The sequence below is a fragment of the Anomaloglossus baeobatrachus genome, chromosome 12 (assembly GCF_048569485.1).
Source record: "Anomaloglossus baeobatrachus isolate aAnoBae1 chromosome 12, aAnoBae1.hap1, whole genome shotgun sequence".
Lineage (NCBI taxonomy): Eukaryota > Metazoa > Chordata > Amphibia > Anura > Aromobatidae > Anomaloglossus > Anomaloglossus baeobatrachus.
The window spans coordinates 12,123,841-12,144,714 of NC_134364.1; the positions used below are offsets into that span (position 1 = coordinate 12,123,841).

Consider the following 20,874-nt stretch of genomic DNA (forward strand, 5'->3'; position numbering starts at 1 on the left):
TGTGACTGGGGAGGAGCACGGGCGGATAATATGAGCGGGGGTGTGACTGGGGAGGAGCACAGGCGGATAATATGAGCGGGGGTGTGACTGGGGAGGAGCACAGGCGGATAATATGAGCGGGGGTGTGACTGGGGAGGAGCACAGGCGGATAATATGAGCGGGGGTGTGACTGGGGAGGAGCACGGGCGGATAATATGAGCGGGGGTGTGACTGGGGAGGAGCACGGGCGGATAATATGAGCGGGGGTGTGACTGGGGAGGAGCACAGGCGGATAATATGAGCAGGGGTGTGACTGGGGAGGAGCACAGGCGGATAATATGAGCAGAGGTGGGGCATGAGCTAAGGCCAGGAATGAGTGTAGCATATCCCGAGCCTGCACCAGCCGCTCCTCACCTCTCCTGAGCGGGGTTTTGTAGACTGAAGCTTTAGAATAAGGGGTCTCTTACGTCTCTTGTTCCTCAGGTGCACGGTTTAGTAGAAGAACCCGTCCGAGAGGACTCACACGATTGGATGAAAATGCGGATTAAGAACCTTAAAGCGTAACTGGCATTTTAATTTTTATTTCATAAATCCATAATGCACATAAATATAAGCGGCTGAATAATAACTTATCTGACACAGGCTAGAGGTAAATCTGTATTCAGGGAAGACTTTCCATCACTGAGAGGAGATGGCAGCTGCTGCTGATGAGAGTCTATGCAGACAGAAGAGTGGGGAGGGGCAGAGCTGTGCCACTAGCTCCTCCCTCTGCCCAAGCTCCTCCCATTATCATAGAATCTCATCAGCACCAACTATAGGCGAAATGTTACATGTTTTTCTTTTCCTCGCATCATATTCTCCAGCACTTCACACATCATCATCTCTGTCCCCATCGGGGCTCACAATCTGCATTCCCTATCATGTCTCTGGAGTGAGGGCGGAAACAGGAGAATCCGGAGGAAACCGACGTAACACGGGGAGAAGATACAAACTGCAGGAGATGTCCTGACCATGGGCAAATGTACAGAGGTAAAGCCTGAGATGAGGAGAGGGGAAGGGTGAAGACAGAGTCCGAGCAGAGGAAGAGCGGAGATCATCAGAGACCAGAGGGAGGAAGAGGTTCAGGGGTCACCGTCACCCCAATCTATCCTGTAAACTCCTCCGTGATGGGAGTAATTAATAATAGTGTTACCGGTGGAGCAAGAACCCTGCTGCTGATTATACATATATATACACACATGTGACTCATCTCATTGGAGGACGCTACAGCCTATCCCTAGCCTGCCATGGCTGATAACAGGGAGTAATAGATTGTACTGACTTGTCCACCAGTCTCCTCACCCAGGTAATGGCTGATAACAGGGAGTAATAGATTGTAGTCACTTGTCCATCAGTCTCCTCCCCCCAGTAATGGCTTGGCTGATAACAGGGAGTAATAGATTGCAGTCACCTGTCCTACAGTCTCCTCCCCCCAGTAATAGCTGATAACAGGGCGTAATAGATGGTAGTCACCTGTCCTACAGTCTCCACCCCCCAGTAATGGCTGATAACAGGGAGTAATAGATTATAGTCACCTGTCCTACAGTCGCCGCCCCAGTAATGGCTGATAACAGAGACTAATAGATTCTAGTCACCTGTCCTACAGTCTCTGCCCCAGTAATGGCTGATAACAGGGAGTAATAAATTGCAGTTACCTGTCCATCAGTCTCCTCCCCCCAGTAATGGCTGATAACAGGGAGTAATAGCTTGTAGTCACCTGTTCTACAGTCTCCGCCCCAGTAATGGCTGATAACAGGGAGTAATAGCTTGTAGTGCCCTTTCCTGCAGTCGTTCTGGGCTCACCTCTTGGTGCCCGATGCTGGAATGTACGGTATATAGTCCTGTAAATATTTGCTAGAGATAAATGGAGGAGCTGCTGCGTTCCTGGAAATGTTGCCTGTTTCTTCACTGTAACCCTCACGCATTATTAACCCTCGATGCGTCGCTGCCTCCAGACTCTGGATTAGGCTGCTTTCACACATTCGGTCTTTGCCGTGCGGCACAATACGGCGCTCTGCAGAAAAAACGCAACCGTTTTTTTTTTGCCGCCTGTTACGTTTTTTTCCGCATAGACTTGCATTAGCGCCGTATTGTGCCGCATGGCCTTGCGTTGCATCCAGTTTTTGCTGGATGCGGCATATTTAGCCCATGCAGCGGCCGGATAAAACGTTGCCTGGCACGTTTTTTTGTGTGTCGAAAAAACCGCATCGCGACGGGGACGGCGCAATGCGGCGCAATTCGTAATGCAAGCCTATGGACGCCAGATGCGGTTTTTTGTACTGCGCATGCTCAGTATCAAGCCGCATCCATCAAAAACCGGACGGGCCGTATGGAAAAACGTATGCAACGGATCCGTTTTTTTCGCCGCATCCGTTGCATAGGTTTTTGGGCTGGATTGTGCCGCTCAGCACAAACCGGATGTGTGAAAGCAGCCTTCGGGACGACCACGTCACCGGCTGATCTTCTCTCCGCTCTGGCGTTAGTATTATGGGGCCTGGGGCTCCAAAACAAAATCTGTATCAGGGACCCTAACCCTCATTAAAACCCTGGGTTCATGTCAGGGGTCTCTGGGGTCTGTGGATCGCCTCAGCTATGAGCACCCCAGTGCAATTGCTACTTCTGCCAATTAATGGTGACCAAATAGTGGCAACAAAAATGCTGCCATATAGTGCTCCAATAATAGTAATATACTGTGCTCAGGATATTGTAACCGTAGATGATTATTGCCCGTGTAATGCTGCCATTCAGTGCACAAAGGAGATTATTATAATGATATTATCAGAAAGTATCAAAATAAAAAGTGTTACAGTGATCTAAACATTGTAAATAATAGTAACAGCCATAATACTGCCATATAGTGTACACGTAAAACCGCTATACAGTGACTAAATGTTATCAGTATGAGTGGAGCGATACAACGCTCACATACTCCCACCTCCACCCACCGCAATCATACTGCCATATAATGCCGCGTTACGCTGCCCGCTCCGGTTGTCAGCCGTCTGTCGGTGCAGACATCGAGTGTCTCATTTATTATTTTACAAAGGAAAGTCAATTATTTTTAGCTCAGAAATAAATGAAAAAGAAATGGTCGCCTAACAGTATAATGAGGGGTTCTGCCCTAATTAGCATCTTCCACCCGCCCTGTGGTCGCACCCAAGAGCCGTATACCAGGCAGTGGCCACCGCCATCATCTTAGTTACATAGTTACTTAGGTTGAAAAAAGACCTAGGTCCATCTAGTTCCCCTTCCTCCACCAGTTCTACATTTAGTCACTAAGTCATTTATAACCAACAATGTTGTGTAGTGAGGAATCATCTGCGCCTTTTTTAAAAGCTGTTCTAGTATCTGCCATTACTACCTCTTGTGGTAGGGCATTCCACAGTCTGACTGCTCTAACTGTAAAGAACCCTTTCCTATTCAGCTGCCGGAATCATATTTATTCCCCCCGCAGTGAGTGCCCCTGGTCCTTAGTATTGTCTTTGGAAGAAATAAGTCATGTGCCAGTCCTTTATATGGACCACACATGTATTTATACATATAAATGAGATCTCCTCTGAGACGGCTTTTTTCTAAGCTAAACATATCTAACTTTTTCAACCTGTCATCATACGGGCGGCCTCCATTCCTCATCATACGGGCGGCCTCCATCCCCCATCATACGGGCGGCCTCCATCCCCCATCATACGGGCGGCCTCCATCCCCCATCATACGGGCGGCCTCCATCCCCCATCATACGGGCGGCCTCCATTACTCATCATACGGGCGGCCTCCATTACTCATCATACGGGCGGCCTCCATTCCTCATCATACGGGCGGCCTCCATTACTCATACGGGCGGCCTCCATTACTCATCATACGGGCGGCCTCCATTCCTCATCATACGGGCGGCCTCCATTACTCATACGGGCGGCCTCCATTACTCATCATACGGGCGGCCTCCATTACTCATCATACGGGCGGCCTCCATTCCTCATCATATGGGAGGCCTCCATTCCTCATCATATGGGAGGCCTTCCATTCCTTGTAGTAGTCTAGTTGCTGCCTTTGAACTGACTCTAACTTCTGAATGTCCTTTTTAAAATGTGGAGCCCAAAACTGGATCCCGTATTCCAGATGTGGCCTTACAAGTGATTTATAGAAGGGTAACAATACGTTGGGATCACGGGATCTAATCTCTCTTTTTATACACCCTAGAATCTTGTTTGCTTTAGCAGCTGCTGCCTGACATTGAGTGCTGCTGCTCAGCTTATTTGTAATGAGAATACCCAAGTCCTTCTCCTGTTCTGTAGTCCCGAGTTTACTTCCATTTAATGTATACGCAGTTATAGGATTACTCCGTCCTAGGTGCATTACTTTACATTTATCAACATTAAATCTCATTTGCCAAGTATCTGCCCATTCTGACATCTTAACCAGATCTTTTTGTAATATTATACTATCCAGGTCAGTTTTTAATATCCTACATAGTTTGGTGTCATCGGCAAAGACTGACACTTTACTATCAATCCCATCCACAAGGTCATTAATAAAGAGAGTAAAAAGAATCGGTCCTAGCATAGATCCCTGCGGAACCCCACTGCTCCCACTACAGATCCCTGGGGTCCCCACTGCTCCCAGTACAGATCCCTGCGGCACCCCACTGCTGACTATAGCCCATTTAGAGAATGTACCATTTATGACTACTCATTGTTTCCTATCTTTTAGCCAATTCCTTACCCAGTTGCATATTGTGTCCCCTAGTCCTTGCTTCTGGAGCTTTAGTATAAGGCTATTATGTGGTACAGGATCAAATGCCTTTGCAAAGTCCAAATAAATCACTTCAGCTGCATTACCAATATCCAGGTTTGCACTTACCCCCTCATAGAACCCCAACAGGTTGGTTAGACACGACTTATCTTTCATGAATCCATGCTGTCTGTCAGTTATCATATTATTTTCTGCAATATATTTTTGCATGTCATCCCTTAAAATGCCCTCAAAAACTTTGCATACTACTGATGTCAGGCTTACTGGACGGTAGTTGCCTGGATCTACCCTCTTACCTTTCTTAAATATCGGTACCACATCAGCAATCCTCCAATCCTGAGGCACCAACCCTGTTACAAGTGAGTCTAAAAAGATGAGATACAGCGGTCTGTCGATTACGGAGCTCAATTCCCTCAATATTCGTGGATGAATGCCATCTGGCCCTGGGGATTTGTCAATGTTTAATTTACTCAGACGTAGGCGTACTTCATCTTGTGTTAAATTAATTATATCGGGTGGTGGACTTTGATTTTTCACTTGTTGAATGATCCCTGGTACAGTCAGTTCCTTGGTGAACACAGATGAGAAATGCCTATTTAATATCTCAGTCTTTTGTTTGTCCTCTATAACTAACTTGTTATTATATTTTAAGGGGCCGATACTATCCTTTGTTTTCCTTTTGGCATTAATGTATTTATAAAAGATTTTGGGATTTATTTTAATGTCATTGGCGATTTTTGTTTCAGTAGCTAGTTTTGCTTGTTTGATTTCTTTTTTACATTTCCTATTGATATCTTTATACTCCTGCAATGCTATTTCTGTATTCTCAGCCTTTAAGATTTTAAATGCCCTTTGTTTTTGTTTTATTGTACTTTGTACTGTCTTATTTATCTATAGTGGTTTCTTTTTATTCCTGGACATTTTATTACCAGAGGGTATACGTTTTTTACAGGACTCTAGGAGTATATCCTTAAACTTTCCCCATTTATGTTCGGTATCCCCAGTTATCATGACTTTGTCCCAATCTACACATTTAAGCTCTTCCCTTAATTTGTTGAAATCAGCTTTCCTAAAATTCCAGGTTTTAGCATTCCCCCTTTGAAATGTTCTATTGAATATTATGTTGAAGCTTACCATATTATGATCGCTGGTGCCCAAGTGCTCCCGGACCTGTGAAGTGCTCCCGGACCTGTAGATCTGAAATTGTATCCGGTCTATTTGACAGGACCAGATCTAGCAAATTATCTCCCCTGGTCGGTTCATCTACCATCTGAGAGAGGAAATGGTCTTGAATGGTAGATAAGAATTTACAGCTTTTAGCACAACCAGAAGATTCTATGTCCCACTGTATGTCTGGATAGTTGAAATCTGAAGCCTCCAGACACCGATCCATCCTACAAATAACACATCAGGGCCGGCGCGGCACACATTACATGCACTATATGGAGGTTTTATATGAGCACCGTGCAGCACTGTATAGCGGGATTTCATCCACATTATTTAGCAGTATTATTTAAAAATTAAAAAGTAACATTGTGATTCCTCAGGTATTAGGCCGCTGCACTGTATAGTACTGGTATATGAGTACCAGGCGGTATTATATAGATATATAGACACTGTGCAATATGGTGAGTGGATAGCGCTAGAATATATACACTATTATGTCAAAATCATATAAATCGGGGGTGGACTATAGTAAAACCACTGGGCCGCTGTATGGTGGTGTTATATACATGTATAATACTGTTCTCTGGTCACTGTATAGTACTGTTATATGGATGTGGTAGGGTTAGTGAGGCTTTATTTAGTCACATCATACTGGATTCCACTTACTATATAGACAGTATATTATAGAATGCTAAGTGATAGTAGTGTTACATAGTGACTATATGGCAGTATTATTCTATAGCAATCATGTGGAGACACTGTATAGGGCACCTGCTGGTGGTAGTAGTGCTGTTTAGTCACTGTATTGTGCCATTATGTGGCCAACGTGCTGCACTTGTATTTAGGCTTTATATAGTATTGTTGTATGGCGACTTAGTCACTGTGTAACTATAGTATTTACACACTGTATAGCGCTGTTATGTCAACACTAGGTGGTGGTATTATTTACACACTGTATAGCGCTGTTATGTGGATATTAGGTGGTGGTATTATTTACACACTGTATAGCGCTGTTATGTGGATATTAGGTGGTGGTATTATTTATACACTGTATAGCGCTGTTATGTCAACACTAGGTGGTGGTATTATTTACACACTGTATAGCGCTGTTATGTGGATATTAGGTGGTGGTATTATTTACACACTGTATAGCGCTGTTATGTGGATAATAGGTGGTGATATTATTTACACACTGTATAGCGCTGTTATGTGGATACTAGGAGGTGGTATTATTTACACACTGTATAGCACTGTTATGTGGATATTAGGTGGTGGTATTATTTACACACTGTATAGCGCTGTTATGTGGATATTAGGAGGTGGTATTATTTACACACTGTATAGCGCTGTTATGTGGATACTAGGTGGTGATATTATTTACACACTGTATAGCGCTGTTATGTGGATATTAGGTGGTGATATTATTTACACACTGTATAGCGCTGTTATGTGGATATTAGGTGGTGATATTATTTACACACTGTATAGCGCTGTTATGTGGATATGAAGTGGTGGTATTATTTACACACTGTATAGCGCTGTTATGTGGATATTAGGTGGTGATATTATTTACACACTGTATAGCGCTGTTATGTGGATATTAGGTGGGGATATTATTTACACACTGTATAGTGCTGTTATGTGGATATTAGGTGGTGATATTATTTACACACTGTATAGCGCTGTTATTTGGATATTAGGTGGTGATATTATTTACACACTGTATAGCGCTGTTATGTGGATATTAGGTGGTGATATTATTTACACACTGTATAGTGCTGTTATGTGGATAATAGGTGGTGATATTATTTACACACTGTATAGCACTGTTATGTGGATACTAGGTGGTGGTATTATTTACACACTGTATAGTGCTGTTATGTGGATATTAGGTGGTGATATTATTTACACACTGTATAGTGCTGTTATGTGGATACTAGGTGGTGATACTATTTATAAACGGTATAGCGCTGTTATGTGGATATTAGGAGGTGGTATTATTTACACACTGTATAGCACTGTTATGTGGATAATAGGTGGTGATATTATTTACACACTGTATAGCACTGTTATGTGGATATTAGGTGGTGATATTATTTACACACTGTATAGCGCTGTTATGTGGATACTAGGTGGTGATATTATTTACACACTGTATAGCGCTGTTATGTGGATATTAGGTGGTGATATTATTTACACACTGTATAGCGCTGTTATGTGGATATTAGGTGGCGATATTATTTACACACTGTATAGCACTGTTATGTGGATATTAGGTGGTGATATTATTTACACACTGTATAGCGCTGTTATGTGGATATTAGGTGGTGATATTATTTACACACTGTATAGCGCTGTTATGTGGATATTAGGTGGTGATATTATTTACACACTGTATAGCGCTGTTATGTGGATATTAGGTGGTGATATTATTTACACACTGTATAGCGCTGTTATGTGGATATTAGGTGGTGATATTATTTACACACTGTATAGCGCTGTTATGTGGATATTAGGTGGTGATATTATTTACACACTGTATAGTGCTGTTATGTGGATAATAGGTGGTGATATTATTTACACACTGTATAGCGCTGTTATGTGGATACTAGGTGGTGGTATTATTTACACACTGTATAGTGCTGTTATGTGGATATTAGGTGGTGATATTATTTACACACTGTATAGTGCTGTTATGTGGATACTAGGTGGTGATACTATTTATAAACGGTATAGCGCTGTTATGTGGATATTAGGTGGTGATATTATTTACACACTGTATAGCGCTGTTATGTGGATATTAGGTGGTGATATTATTTACACACTGTATAGTGCTGTTATGTGGATAATAGGTGGTGATATTATTTACACACTGTATAGCACTGTTATGTGGATAATAGGTTGTGATATTATTTACACACTGTATAGCACTGTTATGTGGATATTAGGTGGTGATATTATTTACACACTGTATAGCATTGTTATGTGGATACTAGGTGGTGATATTATTTACACACTGTATAGCGCTGTTATGTGGATATTAGGTGGTGATATTATTTACACACTGTATAGTGCTGTTATGTGGATATTAGGTGGTGATATTATTTACACACTGTATAGCGCTGTTATGTGGATATTAGGAGGTGGTATTAGTTACACACTGTATAGCGCTGTTATGTGGATAATAGGTGGTGATATTATTTACACACTGTATAGCGCTGTTATGTGGATATTAGGTGGTGATATTATTTACACACTGTATAGCATTGTTATGTGGATACTAGGTGGTGATATTATTTACACACTGTATAGCGCTGTTATGTGGATATTAGGTGGTGATATTATTTACACACTGTATAGCGCTGTTATGTGGATATTAGGTGGTGATATTATTTACACACTGTATAGCGCTGTTATGTGGATATTAGGTGGCGATATTATTTACACACTGTATAGCGCTGTTATGTGGATATTAGGTGGTGATATTATTTACACACTGTATAGCGCTGTTATGTGGATATTAGGTGGTGATATTATTTACACACTGTATAGCGCTGTTATGTGGATATTAGGAGGTGATATTATTTACACACTGTATAGCGCTGTTATGTGGATATTAGGAGGTGGTATTAGTTACACACTGTATAGCGCTGTTATGTGGATATTAGGAGGTGGTATTAGTTACACACTGTATAGCGCTGTTATGTGGATATTAGGAGGTGGTATTAGTTACACACTGTATAGTGCTGTTATGTGGATATTAGGTGGTGATATTATTTACACACTGTATAGCACTGTTATGTGGATATTAGGTGGTGATATTATTTACACACTGTATAGCATTGTTATGTGGATATTAGGTGGTGATATTATTTACACACTGTATAGCGCTGTTATGTGGATATTAGGTGGTGATATTATTTACACACTGTATAGCGCTGTTATGTGGATATTAGGTGGTGATATTATTTACACACTGTATAGCATTGTTATGTGGATACTAGGTGGTGATATTATTTACACACTGTATAGCGCTGTTATGTGGATATTAGGTGGTGATATTATTTACACACTGTATAGCGCTGTTATGTGGATATTAGGTGGTGATATTATTTACACACTGTATAGCACTGTTATGTGGATATTAGGTGGTGATATTATTTACACACTGTATAGCGCTGTTATGTGGATATTAGGTGGTGATATTATTTACACACTGTATAGCGCTGTTATGTGGATATTAGGTGGTGATATTATTTACACACTGTATAGCGCTGTTATGTGGATATTAGGTGGTGATATTATTTACACACTGTATAGTGCTGTTATGTGGATATTAGGTGGTGATATTATTTACACACTGTATAGCGCTGTTATGTGGATATTAGGTGGTGATATTATTTACACACTGTATAGCGCTGTTATGTGGATATTAGGTGGTGATATTATTTACACACTGTATAGCGCTGTTATGTGGATATTAGGTGGTGATATTATTTACACACTGTATAGCACTGTTATGTGGATACTAGGTGGTGATATTATTTACACACTGTATAGCGCTGTTATGTGGATATTAGGTGGTGATATTATTTACACACTGTATAGCACTGTTATGTGGATACTAGGTGGTGATATTATTTACACACTGTATAGCGCTGTTATGTGGATATTAGGTGGTGATATTATTTACACACTGTATAGCGCTGTTATGTGGATACTAGGTGGTGATATTATTTACACACTGTATAGCGCTGTTATGTGGATATTAGGTGGTGATATTATTTACACACTGTATAGCGCTGTTATGTGGATACTAGGTGGTGATATTATTTACACACTGTATAGCGCTGTTATGTGGATATTAGGTGGTGATATTATTTACACACTGTATAGCGCTGTTATGTGGATATTAGGTGGCGATATTATTTACACACTGTATAGCACTGTTATGTGGATACTAGGTGGTGATATTATTTACACACTGTATAGCGCTGTTATGTGGATATTAGGTGGTGATATTATTTACACACTGTATAGCGCTGTTATGTGGATATTAGGTAGTGATATTATTTACACACTGTATAGCGCTGTTATGTGGATATTAGGTGGTGATATTATTTACACACTGTATAGCGCTGTTATGTGGATATTAGGTGGTGATATTATTTACACACTGTATAGCGCTGTTATGTGGATATTAGGTGGTGATATTATTTACACACTGTATAGCGCTGTTATGTGGATATTAGGTGGTGATATTATTTACACACTGTATAGCGCTGTTATGTGGATACTAGGTGGTGATATTATTTACACACTGTATAGCGCTGTTATGTGGATACTAGGTGGTGATATTATTTACACACTGTATAGCGCTGTTATGTGGATATTAGGTGGTGATATTATTTACACACTGTATAGCGCTGTTATGTGGATATTAGGTGGTGATATTATTTACACACTGTATAGCGCTGTTATGTGGATATTAGGTGGTGATATTATTTACACACTGTATAGCGCTGTTATGTGGATATTAGGTGGTGATATTATTTACACACTGTATAGCGCTGTTATGTGGATATTAGGTGGTGATATTATTTACACACTGTATAGCGCTGTTATGTGGATACTAGGTGGTGATATTATTTACACACTGTATAGCGCTGTTATGTGGATACTAGGTGGTGGTATTATTTACACACTGTATAGCGCTGTTATGTGGATATGAAGTGGTGGTATTATTTACACACTGTATAGCACTGTTATGTGGATATTAGGTGGTGATATTATTTACACACTGCATAGCGCTGTTATGTGGATATTAGGTGGTGATATTATTTACACACTGTATAGTGCTGTTATGTGGATACTAGGTGGTGATATTATTTACACACTGTATAGTGCTGTTATGTGGATACTAGGTGGTGATATTATTTACACACTGTATAGTGCTGTTATGTGGATACTAGGTGGTGATATTATTTACACACTGTATAGTGCTGTTATGTGGATACTAGGTGGTGATATTATTTACACACTGTATAGCGCTGTTATGTGGATATTAGGTGGTGATATTATTTACACACTGTATAGTGCTGTTATGTGGATACTAGGTGGTGATATTATTTACACACTGTATAGCGCTGTTATGTGGATATTAGGAGGTGGTATTAGTTACACACTGTATAGCGCTGTTATGTGGATATTAGGAGGTGGTATTAGTTACACACTGTATAGCGCTGTTATGTGGATATTAGGAGGTGGTATTAGTTACACACTGTATAGTGCTGTTATGTGGATATTAGGTGGTGATATTATTTACACACTGTATAGCGCTGTTATGTGGATACTAGGTGGTGATATTATTTACACACTGTATAGCGCTGTTATGTGGATATTAGGAGGTGGTATTAGTTACACACTGTATAGCGCTGTTATGTGGATATTAGGAGGTGGTATTAGTTACACACTGTATAGCGCTGTTATGTGGATATTAGGAGGTGGTATTAGTTACACACTGTATAGCGCTGTTATGTGGATACTAGGTGGTGATATTATTTACACACTGTATAGTGCTGTTATGTGGATACTAGGTGGTGGTATTATTTATACACTGTATAGCACTGCTATGTGGATATTAGGTGGTGATATTATTTACACACTGTATAGCGCTGTTATGTGGATACTAGGTGGGGATATTATTTACACACTGTATAGCGCTGTTATGTGGATACTAGGTGGGGATATTATTTACACACTGTATAGCGCTGTTATGTGGATACTAGGTGGTGATATTATTTACACACTGTATAGCGCTGTTATGTGGATACTAGGTGGGGATATTATTTACACACTGTATAGCGCTGTTATGTGGATACTAGGTGGTGATATTATTTACACACTGTATAGCGCTGTTATGTGGATACTAGGTGGACACTTTGTCTCGCTCTGTTGTACAAGCTCATGTGGTTGAAGCACTACATCAGGGGTCCCCAACTCCAGTCCTCAAGGGCCGCCAACAGTGCATGTTTTCAGGATTTCCTTAGCATTGCATGGGTGTTGGAATCATCACCTGTGCAGGTGATTAAATTATCACCTGTGCAATACTAAGGAAATCCTTAAAATATGCACTGTTGGTGGCCCTTGAGGACTGGAGTTGGAGACCCCTGCACTGCATAGTGACATCATTTTGACACTATATGGCTTTATTTAGTACAGTTGGGGTCTAGAGCACCAGCTCCACTATTGCCATAATCTGTTCCTGTGCCCCTCACGGGACAAACACATCATCATCATCTTGAGGGCCTGGAAATGTCCCTCCTCACTTTGGATGAATGTGCCCCCCTGATCCTCTGCTTCTTTAGACCCATAGATTACTGGAGCTCATGGAGCGGTTACCTGCCCTAGTGCCTGGGAGCCGAGCGAAATATCGGACCACCCTAACCTGTGAGCCCCGTATACAGGCGAGAGCGCTGCGTGTATGGACCCCAGATCCCCCTTCCCCTCACACTAAAGCGCAGTGTGGAGCAGAATGTGCGGCGTCCCCTCGTCTGCTTCATTATTTCACAATTCTTTATGTTCTTTTACATTTCCTGAAGATGCTGAATGTGACCGATTGTGCAATGTGAGGGGCCGAGCGCTGCCCCAGACCTGCGAATATTAGGGCCATACACTCCGGGGGGGGGGGGTGAACCCTCTACATCAGCGTTCCCCGAATCCCGTCTTCACAGCCACCAGCAGAGTGTTCTCCGGATTCCCTTGGCACGGCGCAGGCGAGGGACGTGTAATGTATCCCCTCACCTGTGTGATACTAAGGCCACGGTCACACACTCAGGATTTGTAGCGAAAATCAGGAGTGCAACAATCGGAGGGAAAGGAGAATGGAAACTCCGGCGCCATTTCTGCATTTTCTCCCCGCTCCTGGCTTTAGCTTCAAAACACTGAGCGTGTGAACGTGGCCTTAGCATCACACAGGGGATGAATGGTAGCATTGTGCCACGGAAATACTGAAACCACGATCTGCTGGGGGCCGTGAGGACTCGAATTGGGGAACGCTGCTCTACACCTAATGGGGGGGAGCAGGGGCTGCAATCACACCCGGGCCCCAGAGCCTGGGGGACCCCAAAAGTCCCTATAAGAAAAGACGAATACTATAGACTTGTCGTTGTACTACAAGTCTCAGCACAACCTGCTGCCTCTGCACTTACTGTAAATGTTTATTTGTAACCATATATCTTAGAGATGAGCAAATCAATTCACCAGACCCTGGTCCAGGTCCACAATTCGCAGACCCCAGTCCAGGCCCACACGCCGCAGACCCCCTCCAGTCCAGGTCCACACTCCGCAGACCCCCCCGGTCCAGGTCCACACGCCGCAGACCCCCTCCAGTCCAGGTCCACACTCCGCAGACCCCCCCGGTCCAGGTCCACACGCCGCAGACCCCCTCCAGTCCAGGTCCACACTCTGCAGACCCCCCCCCCGGTCCAGGTCCACACTCCGCAGACCCCCCCCCGGTCCAGGTCCACACTCCGCAGACCCCCCAACCCCCGGTCCAGGTCCACACTCCGCAGACCCCCCCCCCCCCCCCCCCCCCCCCCCGGTCCAGGTCCACACTCCGGACTATTGCCAGGGTTTTGTATCTTCTTTTATTATTAACCCTTTGTGGGAACAGCACAGTTTCTCCGTCTGTAAGTGACGCCCCTGCGCTCAGCTCTGCTGCATCTGCTGGGCATTGATGTGGCACAGGCCACAGGGGGCACTGAGAGGGTTACAGGGCTTCCCCTGCCTCCAGCCTCTTCTAACCTGACCACGAGTCCTGCCCCTTCCTGAATCCCCCCAACAACATCACACAGGAAGTTCTGCTCTGGTGAATGCAACTTTGTGCAAGAAGCTCCAGGAGCAGCAGCATGGGCGGGGGTCCCGGGGCCAGGAGCCCCTGCTGAGCTGGATGGAGGGGGCAGCACAAGACTGGAGGTAAGCGCAATGATACTTATGTGGTCCCCCCCCAGCAGAGATGAGCCCCCCCAGCAGCAGATCTCCAGCTTTCTGTGTGACTTCCCCACTAGGCTGCTTTTCTATTACCATGAAATAGCGTTCAGCTTTGTGTATAATAAAGATGTCTGTGCTGTAGAACTACAAGTGCCAGCTCTCCTCCTCCACCCTGCTGACTAACTCGAGCTTTGGTAGAACTACAACTCCCATCTTCATTGGCTACAAGACTCTGATGTCTACATGGTCCAGGTGGAAAACTGGATGATTAAATGGGGTCAGTTAGGTAATTGGGGGACTACAAGTCCCAGCTGTCTATTTTGTATTATCGCGCCATGTTGAGGTTCCCAGGCTGTAACTGTGTATTATGTGATTTGTGCAGCGGAGCTGACAATCTATCCTGTCTGTGTGTATCCTGCTGATCCGCCTGTGCAGACAGTGATCAGGGTCCGGCTTCAGGGCTGCTGCTCAGATCTGGGCCCAGGTCTACTAAGTGCTGCTGAGCCCAGCCCTTGCCCCCAGTATCCAGGACCTAGCCCTGTATTCATTGTTACAATGTGTCACCTATTGTGTTTATCAATATCATTACTTGTTTAGAAAACTGAACTACTTGCCATAAATGTGAAAAATGCAGGGATTTTGATGTTGCTTCTCAGCAGCACAGAGTATTTCAGGAGAGAAAATGCATTAATAAGAGGACACAGCTTAAAATGTACATGGTGCAAGGAGGAATAATCACAGCAGCACAGAGTGTTTAAGAGGAGAATTTCACTGATCCTGAGGGAGGATAGAGTGAGATCGGCGCTGGGCACAGCAGCACAGAGTGTTTCAGGAGGCCGGTATATTGACCAGAGTATGTGGTGCAAATGCTGCGGCTTTTCTGGTTTTGTGGGGTTTTTTTGGGTGGGGGCTTCCTACGTGTTTTTCTCCCAAAGATGCACTGAAATGCTTGGATTTATATGGCACTCTTTATTGTAGAATTGAAGCGATGTCTCTTAGGTTATGTTCACACACGGTTTATGTACAAATATCCTGCGTTTTACAATACAGGTAAAAGCCTAAATGTAATCCCCATCCTCTGAAATTGCGAACGGTGTTGTTTTTTTCCAATCTGCAGAGTGTCACCTTTCTTCTTTGGTGACAGACTAGTCATATATAATTGTGTGTATAGATAATGTAATGTGAACACGGCCCTAGGACGTCAGCGCTCTCCATGGCGGTGGGTGGTGTCTGCTCCTTTATCTGTGGCTTGGTAGAAGTTGTCCTGCATTCTTTCTTCTTTTTTCTTCTTCTTTCTTCTTCTTTCTTCTTCTTTGATCTCTGGAAGGTTTTCTCTCGGGGAGATGGCGCAGGAGGTGCGGGGCGGTATTTCTGCGCCTTTTAACCCCATGTGTCCTGGAGCCGCCCGGCTCTAGACGTGTCAGGTCTGCGGCTCCGGCCTCTCCTCCTCCAGGATCATCTGTTCCCTCTTCTACATATTCCTGATGTAAAACTCATTATTAAAGGGCCAGTGTCCTGATATCTGCAGCCTTGTATGAGGATCCGCCGAAATCCGTCTCCAGGCAGATCCTGACAGTCCAGTTTCTCATCCTGTAGCAGCAATGGCGGAGATGACCCTGTCACAGACTGTGGACCCCGCATCTTGTGGCCACAGGGGTCTTTCCCATCTTGTACCTTGTCTGCTGCAGATGTCGTTGTGTATCCGCGGCTCATAGACCTAGAAGGGTCCTGTATATGAGGTCCGGGAAGACGCTGCGGACTCTGCGAATCTTGTCACATTCTCTTCAGTCTCTTTCTTGATCATTTAAAATGAATTCTTCAAATTCCTGGTCTCAGGTTTCTCTCCGTGTGGAACTATAACGCCCAGCATGCCCTGAGGAATGCGGACATATGGCCATGTGCACGGAGTATGCGGTTGTAGAAACCGCTGCCAATCTCTTACAAGATATCTACATGTCTTGACGGAAAAAAAAAACCAGTGCAAAAAATTTCCTTTTCCATGCTTTTTTTCAATGGTGAAAAACAAAGGAAAAATTGTCATCCTGCAGATATTCTGTACAACTCTGCAAGGATAAAAAAGCAAAAATGTGCACAAAACTTCAGGCTTCTCATAGCCTCTGCTGATGTAAAGATTTGCAAAACTGCATCCAAAAACGCACTGTGTGCACACTGGCAAAGTGTTCGGTTGGGAGTTGTCATTTACTCAACAGATTGCATTTTACAGAGGACCAAAAAAAACAAAACAAAACCCGAACGCTCCGGGGTGCATAATTACCGCACAGTGATGGTTTTCAAGTTTTTGCCTAATTTACTATTATTTAAGCAGTTGTCCTCTTTTTGTGTGTTTAATGCATGCATTTCAGACTGCAAATGATTTTTGAAACTAGAATTAAACATATTGCACAATTTACCCTTTTTAACTTTTGTGGTGGACTTTGGCTACAGAATGAGCTCACTGATGGATTCTCAGTTTACTCATTCAGATTGAATTGTCAGCAGAATTTGCAATGCGTCTTTCTAAACTCTCTTTTGCTGACTTTATGGTCAAAAACCACATCACATCAAATTAAACTGATGTTCAGCCAAACAAACTAAGGCTGTAAGAGCAAAACAGCAAGATGTTAAATCAATCAATAGAAAATGGTTTTTTTTGGGGTTTTTTTTGCCCCAAATACAAGTCTAGAATCGTTGTTTCCTAAAAGTGGAGAACTCCTTTTAATTGGCCTTAGGGTTGTGTTTAAAACTGCTACTAATATTCATGAAAAGTGCAGCTATTAATATAATCTGCAACATCATTCACATTTCTGGATAATGTGACATCCGCATCTGTGAATAATGGACAAGAAATGTATCAAGCGGCCCCTGACTGCAATCATGGCGAGCAAAGAGGTCACCTGTCCGACAGTCTCCTCCCCAGTAATGGCTGATAACTGGGAGTAATAGCACTAACCTGTCCTACATCCTCCCCAGTAATGGCTGATACAGAGAGTAATAGATTGTACTCACCTGTCCTACAGTCTCCTCCCCCAGTAATGGCTGATAACAGGGAGTAATTGCACTTGCCAGTCCTACAGTCTCCTCCCCCAGTAATGGCTGATAACAGGGAGTAATTGCACTTGCCAGTCCTACAGTCTCCTCCCCCAGTAATGGCTGATAACAGGGAGTAATTGCACTTGCCAGTCCTACAGTCTCCTCCCCCAGTAATGGCTGATAACAGGGAGTAATTGCACTTGCCAGTCCTACAGTCTCCTCCCCCAGTAATGGCTGATACAGAGAGTAATAGATTGTACTCACCTGTCCTACAGTCTCCTCCCCCAGTAATGGCTGATAACAGGGAGTAATTGCACTTGCCAGTCCTACAGTCTCCTCCCCCAGTAATGGCTGATAACAGAGAGTAATTGCACTTGCCAGTCCTACAGTCTCCTCCCCCAGTAATGGCTGATAACAGGGAGTAATTGCACTTGCCAGTCCTACAGTCTCCTCCCCCAGTAATGGCTGATAACAGGGAGTAATTGCACTTGCCAGTCCTACAGTCTCCTCCCCCAGTAATGGCTGATAACAGAGAGTAATGGCACTCGCCTGTCTTACAGTCCTCTCCCCCAGTAATGGCTGATAACAGGGAGTAATAGTAGTCACATGTCCTACAATCTCCTCCCAGTAATGGCTGATAGCAGGGAGTAATAGCTTTGTAGGTGTAGTGTGGTCACCGAGGGTCGTTCTCGTTGCTGTTTTCTGGGTTATTCTGAGGGGATTTTCTCACTCTGTTGCTTCCTGTAGAATAATTTGGGGCTTTTTAATTATTTTCATATTTTGTTACTTTTCTTTAGGCCCCTTCACACGTCCATGAAAAAAACATGCACGTGTGTTCCGTCCGTTTTTCGGGTCCGTTTTCCGTTTGTGTCCTTTTTTTGTGTCCGTGTGCCATCTGTGTGAATGCCATATGCTAGCCGTGTATGCGTGTTGGATGTCCGTTTATGCGTGAGAGAAATAACTGACGTGTATGTGTTAGCCGTGTGAATTTATGCGTGTTTGTGATGCACAATGTCGTAGATACATACCCGCTGACCGCAGAGAGTCGCGCGTAGAGAATGAACTGGGGTGAACTTCACCCGACTTCATTGTCATACCACCGCTCTGTCTGTGTTGCGTCCTGATTAGCGGTCACCCGTGAAGGACTCACCGGTGACCGCTAATCCCCAGAGTGACTGAATGGAGTACCCCTCTCGCATACTCACCAATCCCAGATCCCCACCGCGGCGCTGCACGGCTTTTCCTCTTTTGAAAAAGCCGTCCGCTCATTAATCAATCTCGTATTCCCTGCTTTCCCCGCCCACCGGCAAATATGATTGGTTGCAGTGAGACACGCCCACACGCTGAGTGACAGCTGTCTAACTGCAACCAATCACAGCAGCCGGTGGGCGTGTCACTATGGAGCAGAGAAATAAATAATTAGAAAAAACGGTGTGCGGTCCCCCCCCCTATTTTAATACCAGCCAGGTAAAGCGATACGTCTGCAGGCTGGTATTCTCAGGATGGGGAGCCCCACGTTATGGGGAGCCCCCCAGCCTAACAATATCAGCCAAAAGACGCCCAGAATTGCCGCATACATTAGATGCGACAGTTCTGGGACTGTACCCGGCTCTTCCCGATTTGCCCTGGTGCGTTGGCAATCGGGGTAATAAGGAGTTAATGGCAGCCCATAGCTGCCACCAAATCCTAGATTAATCATGTCAGGCGTCTCCCCGAGATGCCTTCCATGATTAATCTGTAAGTTACAGTTAAAAAACAGACACACCCGAAAAATCCTTTATTAGAAATAAAAAACACTAACACATACCCTCATTCACCACTTTATTCAGCCCGAAAAAGCCCTCCATGTCCGACGTAATCCACGGACCTCCAGCGTCGCATCCAGCTCTGCTACATGCAGGTGACAGGAGCAGCAGAACACACCGCCGCTCCTGTCAGCTCCACGCAGCAAATGAGGTGAGTAGCGCGATCAGCTGTGCTGTCACTGAGGTTACCAGCGGTGGCCGTGAGTTACCTGACTTACGGTAGTTGATCGCGCTACTCACCTCATTTGCTGCGTGGAGCTGACAGGAGCGGCGGTGTCTTCTGCTGCTCCTGTCACCTGCATGTAGGAGAGCTGGAAGCGACGCTGGAACTCCGTGGATTATGCCGGACATGGAGGGCTTTATCGGGCTGAATAAAGTGGTGAATGAGGGTATGTGTTAGTGTTTTTTATTGCAAATAAAGGATTTCTTCAGATGTATTTATTTACTGTCACTTACAGATTAATCATGGAAGGTATCTTGGGGAGACGCCTGACATGATTAATCTAGGATTTAGTGGCAGCTATGGGCTGCCATTAACTCCTTATTGCCCCGATTGCCAATGCACCAGGGCAATTCGGGATGAGCCGGGTAGAGTCCCGGGACTGTCGCATCTAATGTATGCGGCAATTCTGGGCGTCTGCTGACTGATATTGCTAGGCTGGGGGGCTCCCCATCCTGAGAATACCAGCCTGCAGCCCTATGGCTTTATCTGGCTGGTATTAAAATAGGGGGGGACCGCACGCCGTTTTTTTTAACTATTTATTTATTTCTCTGCTCCATAGTGACACGCCCACCGGCGGCTGTGATTGGTTGCAGTTAGACAGCTGTCACTCAGCGTGGGGGCGTGTCTCACTGCAACCAATCATATTTGCCGGTGGGCGGGGACAGCAGGGAATACGAGATTGATTAATGAGCGGCCGGATTTTTCAAAATAGGAAAAGCCGCCGGAGCTTTTATAACAGCCGTGCAGCGCCGCGCCGGGGATCGGGGAACGGTAAGTATGAGAGAGGAGGGGAAAACTGACCGACAGACAGCAAGAGGGACAGATAAGACAGAGAGACCGACCGACAGACATAGAGACCGACCGACGGACTGAGGGAGAGAACGAAACAGA

At 44.2% G+C, this 20,874-nt stretch overlaps 1 protein-coding gene across 1 annotated transcript in view; it reads left to right on the forward strand.

Moving 5' to 3' along the window:
• The first annotated feature begins 14,815 nt into the window (after positions 1-14,815).
• RIN3 (Ras and Rab interactor 3) overlaps positions 14,816-20,874 on the forward strand; it is a 48,902-nt gene continuing 42,843 nt past the window's right edge. The window contains exon 1 of the mRNA XM_075329511.1: positions 14,816-14,910. Coding sequence (XP_075185626.1) covers positions 14,885-14,910 — 26 coding nt within the window. The 5' untranslated portion in view covers positions 14,816-14,884. The remainder of the gene's footprint in view (positions 14,911-20,874) is intronic.